Here is a 6,818-nt window from a genome sequence, read left to right as displayed (position 1 = left end):
GAGCCAGGGAACTGCCTTGGAGGACAGAGGGTCACAGCACCAGACACAGGGACAGAGATGTGAGGCCCCAGGCCTTGCTCATGAGGAGGAGAATCAGAAACTTCACCCTGTCGACCCCCAGCATGAGACAAACCAACCCCACCTGGACAGGGCCAATGCTCCAGCCTGGAGTCTGCCCTGGCCGGTGTTCACCACCTCCCATCCCCCACTGCTGTGTGCCCTGGCCCTCACCATACCCCATCCCTCACCCCCATCTGCCCTGGCCCTCCCCAGCTCCCGTCCCCCTCCCCATCTGCCCCAGTGCCCCCACCACCTCCCACTCCCACTATGTCTGGGCCCTGCCCCTTGCCACCTCCCCGCCTGTTCCCCCGTCTGCCCCACCCCTCCTGGCTCAGCCCCATGGAGTTTCCTTTCAAGGCAATATTGAATGAAGTAGCTGAGTCCCACCTAGTGCCATCTCCCCTGCCCCTGGGCTGGTCACGGGGACAGCAGGAGTGGGCACCGCCCCTCTGCACCATGTGGTGGGGGACTAGGGGGAATGGAGCTATAAGAAGAGGGGCTGGGAGCTGAGAGCCCATCACTGGGGATCTGGTGTGAGCCTCTGTCAGTGAGTGACAGCTCCTCCTGCTCCTGCCCCATGGAAACCATGGTGAGTCCCCCACCTCGTTCTGCCCCATGGAAACCCTGGTGAGTCCCCACTGCCCCTCAGCTTGTGCCTCATAGCAACCCTTGTGAGTCCCTTCCGCCTCCTCCTGTCCCATGTAAACCCTGGTAAGGCATCCCCCCCCACCTCTCGCCCCATGGAAACCCTGGTGAATCCCCACCGTCTCCTCCTGCCCTATGGAATCGCAGGTGAGTCCCCCTTGTCCCCCACATCCTGGACCTTAGAGCCCCATGGAAGACCTGTCTGCCATTCACACCCCACCCCATCAATCTCCAGGGGGTTACCCCCTTCCCCCTCTCCTGTCAGTAGCACACCAGGAGCCAGGGGATGTGGGTTGATGGCTCTGGGTTGTGCCCAGGCTCAGGGGTGCTGACGCTATGAGGTCCTGTGCAGGTGTCGGGACGGATGCCCAGGGCTGGACTCTTGCTGCTGCCCTTTCTCCTCTGCTTCGGGCCAGAGACTATTGGGAGCATCAACCCGGCTGCGCTCAGAGAGATTGGGGATCATATGAACAAGTGAGTGAGGCCCCAGTGGGGCATTTCCTGTCTGGCTGGGACCCCTCTGCCCTCCCTGGGTGGTAAATGAAGGCAAAAATGGGGGAAGATGCTTCACTTTTGCCCTATGTGATTTTCTATGGCATAGGTGGCTCAGTGCATGGCAGAGCTGGGAGGGGTGATTCTGGTGTGCAGAGGGAGCTGGGAGAGGGGTAATTCTAGGGGTGCACGGGGGTGGGGGTTTCATTACTATTGTGAAAAACTGGTTGAAAACTGGAATTCCAATTCCCTCGGAAATTCTGAAATTTCTATTTTCTTTTCAGTCTGAATTAGAACTAAAATTTGAAAACTTCCATGGATTGGGATTTCCAGATTTTGTTTTGGAAAAATTAAAAACAGATTTCAGTTGGACCATATCTGAATATTTCATTTCAGCAAGCTCAAAATATTTCCATTTCAGCTTTAGCAACTTGCATTTCCTGCTTTATAGTATAATTTAATATAATAATATGAAAGTCCATATGTTTTCACCTGTATATGATAAACAGTAATATAATATAACAAATGTAAAAAAAAGTCATAACCAAATGTTTCAATCTAAACAAATTGTTCTGAATATTTTTCATCAGAAAATTACACAGAATCAGTGTATTCCCTTGGAACATTTAGATTTTGTTAAATCAGACTTTCCCTAAGGAAAACTGTTCTGTCTGAAAAAATTGGACCAGCACTAACCATGTGCTTGCTGTACACTCTCTTTCAAATAAATGAGGACCAGATACCTTGCACCCAAGACTCTTAAAAGGTCTGGTCTGTAGGGTAAGTGCCCCCCAGTGTTATCAGGGTGAGGACGTTAGATTTGGGCATGGGAGGCTGAGCATTAGCATGAATATTCATGATCACATTCAGACCCTATAATAGGACAAACCACCATGAATCCAGCTTCATTCCCACCCCCTGCTCCAGAGGCTGGGGGCTGCAGAAGGAGGAGGGGGCTCAGCTTAGAGGATGAAGGGTCTGGAGGGCTCACTCTGCCCCCACAGGTGACACCTGTGCTTCCCCAAGCCCATGCTGTGACCCCTCAGAGAAAGAGTCCCTACCAGTAGATCATAGCTAAGGTGAAGGTGCACTGGGCTGGGAACCAGGAGATCTGCTCCCATGTCTGCTGTCTAGTGCTCAGCACAGCCCTTGTTACTGATTTGTTACCTGCACTCTCCAACCAACTTTACTGTCCCGTGGGCTCAAGGCGTAACCCGGTTAATTTAGGCACCCCTGCGCTTTCCCACTTCCTAGGGCTCAGGGCATAATTTTCTTTAGGTTTATGGGGCCTTTTACCAGTGAAAAAGCCTTGCGCAGTAACATCCTTAACCTCTATTTACAAACAGCGACCAAAAGAGAATACACTGGGGGAAGCAGACAATGCTCACCACTCCCAATAAGGCAGATGGACTTTTTCTGGTGGCCATTCGGTGCCAGGTCATGTGGGGCTCCAGCTGCTGCACTGAGGGCTGGCAGGCTGCTGAGGTCTGGCAGCTCTGATCTTGGGCTGTGCCCTGGAGTTAGCGTCCAAAGAACTTCCTTCCTTTTGGACTCCAGTTTATATAGTGAAACTTGAGTCCTGCTTAGCTGTGCCTGACCCAATCATTGTAAACTGAAATGCTACAAAATCATGTTTTTCACCAATCCTAACCCATTACAAAATAATTCTTTACCCAATCATATCCCACCATCTGAGCTGATTTAAATCTTGCAAGATTAGTTATGAAACTGACAGAAACAATCAAAGAACCAGCCAGAGACCATCTAGATAAAGAGAATAGAAGTGGGGACTGTACAGGAAAAACATTAGAGGTACAGATTGAACAATGACAACTGCTGATAAAAGGTTTCTTGCAGGCTGTTGAATGCTGTCAAACGAAGTTTTCTTTAAAGATTTAAGACCTGGTGATGGTGAGGACTATTATGACAGAAGCGCCACCTTAACAGCCCAGTGTTACATTTTCTTTATAATTTAGAGGGAATGTGATTCTCTGTTTCCTGGCTGGCGCTGCTTATTGCTGAAAAAGGCCTCAGACCTTACAAATTAGTGTCCTGTCCTCAGTCAGTTATGAGCTCCCAACCCTCCCCAGTTCAGTTGCACAAGGCCACTTCAGGCAGAGGTGAGATGAGAACCCAGCTCTAATGTGGCAGACCCAGAGCCTGTCACACAGAATGTGCCACATATAGGTGCCATTGTTGGCCTCCCTTTAATCACAATCACAGTCCCCCCCAGAGCTGGGGGGAGAAATGAGGAGCCCTGATCTCCAGTGTTCTTCAGCTCTCCAGCAAATCGCTGTGTATCCTGGGGCCGAATGTGGGTCACGTCCCTCTCTTGGGGTGGCTCCGCATAAAAGCTCTGACTTGCTCCTGGAGCTCAAGAGGTAACGCTCAGGCCTGTGGGGCTGACGGACCAAAGCTCACACCGGGCTGATGATCCCTGGTGGTGCCTGTGGCAGTTTCTTCTTAAAACCTTCCTCCAAGTGTATTTCATTCTCCCAGGGAGCAAACTTCCCCTGATTGAGACTGGAGCCGTGAGAGCCTAGAACTCGCCAGTGGCACCGCCATGTGCAACCCACCCAAGTTTGCCGCTCGGGGCTGGGGGCAGAGCTGTTCAGAGCCCCACGTCCCCTCACTGCCCTTTGCTTTGTCTTCCCTTAGGGATGGGTTGGCTGTTGAATACGCCTTTGCCGTCAGCCTGGAGAAAGCCAGTTGTGAGAACCCATCTGGTCTGGAACAGGTGCTGCGCAGGAACAAGCTGCGGGACATGCAGGCGGCCATTAACCGAGAGGGTGTCCTGTATGACCCAGACGAAGGGCCCATTGTGGCTGCCCGGATGAAGCGTCTGAGCGGGGCAGGGGAACACGCCGAGTGGCGCCTGCTCCAGGGTGACCAGAACAGCCCCGTGCAGAAGCTCTTGGCCCGGACCTACAACAAGAGAAGCTGCCTGATCTTCTTCACCATCCGCTCGCCCTGCACGGGGACGTGCCTGCTGGTGAAGAGGCCCCACAACATCCTACAGATGGTGAGTGACACCTTCCACCCCATCGACCACAACTACAAGGCCTTCATCTTCCGGCAGATCTACCATCAGGACCGGGACCTGGATCCCCAAGGCCTGCTGGAGGCCTGGCACCGGCTGCCCGACGTGCCCCTGTTGCGCTGCGACACCAAGGGCTGCAGGGACTGCAGAGGGAACGACCCCAACTCCAACCCCAGTGCCTGCCTGGACGAGATTCGAGCCATGAGACAGCCGCTGCACCCACCTGGCAGGGGGCAGAAGGGAGAGCTGGGCGGAGAGGGGAGAGCAGAGGATGTAGGGGAGAGCAGGGGGCCCCTTCGGAGGGTTGGGGAGATGGTGGGGCACGGGGAACCATTGGAGAGTTGGGGGGACAATGGGGCAGGGGACGATGTCGTAACATTGAGGGGATGGCCGGACGGCCGGACAATTGAGCTTCGTCGGAGGCGTGGGGGATGGGGTGGGAGAAGGGGGGGATGGGGCCGTGGGAGAGGGGTGGATGGGGCAGTGGGAGAAGGGGTGGATTGGGGCCAGTGGGAGGCGTGGGGACGGTGGGGGGAGGGGGGGCGCCGTGGAGGACGGCGGGAATGGGCGGACGCCGTGGGGGAACGGCGGGTGGACGTGGGGGACGGCGGGGCTGAGGTGGGCACACTGGACAGTAGGGGGGGATGGCGGGCCCAGGGGGCACCAGCCGGGCAGGGAGGGGCACACGGGCACGGCATCAGAAACTTTGGGGGATGCAGGGGGTGGGACATTCTTCTCTTCAAATTTTTTGATTTTGCAGAGTCCCCCAGTCCTGCCAAATGATTAACATCCAATAAGTGTTGGAGCATCCTGGGGTCTCGTGTCTCTGTCCCGGTGTCTGTCTCCCTCCTCTCTGTCTTTGTGTCTGGACTTTACACAGTGTGGGAGGCGCCTCCAGCGCTCCCTGGCAGTAAGTGCCCCTTCATCGGCCAGGCCTGGCCCCACTTTTTGCCTGGGGCTCCCCTGAGCCCAGACCACCTGGCAGAGTCACCTCCCTTGGGAGTGAGGCTGGGCAGCCTTGCTAAACACACCAGGCTCGCTATGGATGAACCTGGCCATCTCTGCCATCTGCTGGTGAGAGGTGGAGTTGGACACAATGAAAACTCAGCTCGTGGCCAGCCCCAGTTTGCATGTAAGCCTGCCAGCCCGCGACTGGTGGATCACACGGGGGGAAGCTCAGCGGGGACTGAGAGGGGTCGGGGCAGATCGGCCCTGTGTGCTCTGGGCGGGTCCATGAGATTGGCCGGCAAGCGCCGCACCACGAGAACTGCTGGGCAAAGCGCCCTGGCTCCAGCGCTGGCGCACGTCCACCTGCAGCTCCCCGGACTGACGGGACGAGGTTCCAGTCAATGGCTGGAGGCTCTGAGGTGCTGCGCTAGGGATGAGGGATGGGAAAAGGGGGCAGGAGAGCCGGTTAGACAGAAACCTGGGCCTGCCCTGTCTTGGTGAGTCGTACATGCCTGTTCGTTTCATCCACTTCTCCCTTTGAGCCAGATTCACCTACTTGTTAACGAAGCCGGGTTCCACTGACGTGGACAGGTGGGTGGTAAAGGCCACGGCTAGGGTCAGGTGCCTGTCGCTAAAACTCGAGCTTCATAAGACAATTCAGAGAAGGAACATGTTTCTGTTCCGTGAAGGCGGCTCTAATCAAACACAAAAGAAACCCGATAAAGCTTTACAATCTGGGCAATGCACAGGGAAGGGATTGTTGCAATCAGAACGAATTCTATTTACTGGAAAATGACAAGGAAGTGACAGGAAAAGACTTGTGCATCCCTCCCCACCTTTCCATTGCCCACAATGTTGCCCCAAACTCACCTTGCATGGCCTTCCCCGACAGACACCCAAGAACAATCCGTCCCCAGCTCCACTGAACCTGCAGAGAAGGCAGAAGCAGCAGTGACCTCTACTGGGTCCGGGCACGAGGCTGGTGCCAGTGCCCGCGGTGTGTGGCCATGGGACGGGCTGCTGTAACGCAGATATAAGCAGAGGGGTCACTGTTCAGGGACTGCATTAGCAGGGCAGTTCGGGGCACTTATTGCACAATCACTCACCTCCCAAAGCGCTCATGGAAATTGGCTGTGGGCAGGAGCAGCCAGGCCTGTGTGACACCAGCCGATCTGCCTGGGCTTTCCGCTGTCCTCCCATACGAACCAAACCTCACCGCCATGGAGCAGGCTGACGAGGGACACAAGCCCGTGGGCTGGCTGCCACCTCGGCCAACGCTAGGGACTGCACCAACTGCCCCAGGCTCCCAGGCTGTGCCTTGTCACAGACTCTCCGAGTCTGCCTGTGGGGCAGGGGGCAGAGTGTTTGCAGAGCCAGTGACTGATGTGATGGGTAAGTGTGCCTGCACAGCAACTGCAGGGTTGCCAACTTTCTAATAGCAGAGAACTGAACCCCTTTATTCACCCCCTGGCCCGCCCCTTCTCCAAGCTCCTGCCATCACTCACTCTATCCCCCTCACTCGCTCTCCCTCACCCTTGCTCACTCTTTTATTTTCTCTAGGCTGGGGTATGGGCTTAGGGTGTGGGAGAGGGGTTGGGGAGCAGGCTCTGGGGTGGGAGCAGTTGGTTGGGGT

The 6,818-nt window shown here is 55.5% G+C and overlaps 1 protein-coding gene across 1 annotated transcript; it reads left to right on the top strand.

Annotated features, from left to right (window-relative positions):
• The first annotated feature begins 599 nt into the window (after positions 1-599).
• On the top strand, positions 600-6,140 carry LOC142047558 (uncharacterized). The gene is made up of 4 exons (XM_075071259.1): positions 600-649; positions 1,058-1,179; positions 3,856-4,552; positions 6,078-6,140. Exons 1-4 carry the CDS (start codon positions 638-640, stop codon positions 6,138-6,140), a joined length of 894 nt encoding a protein of 297 aa, XP_074927360.1. The 5' UTR covers positions 600-637.
• Positions 6,141-6,818: the final 678 nt, after the last annotated feature.

This window comes from Chelonoidis abingdonii, chromosome 11 (assembly GCF_003597395.2).
Source record: "Chelonoidis abingdonii isolate Lonesome George chromosome 11, CheloAbing_2.0, whole genome shotgun sequence".
Taxonomy (NCBI): Eukaryota; Metazoa; Chordata; order Testudines; family Testudinidae; genus Chelonoidis; species Chelonoidis abingdonii.
This window is presented reverse-complemented; position numbering and strand designations above follow the sequence as displayed.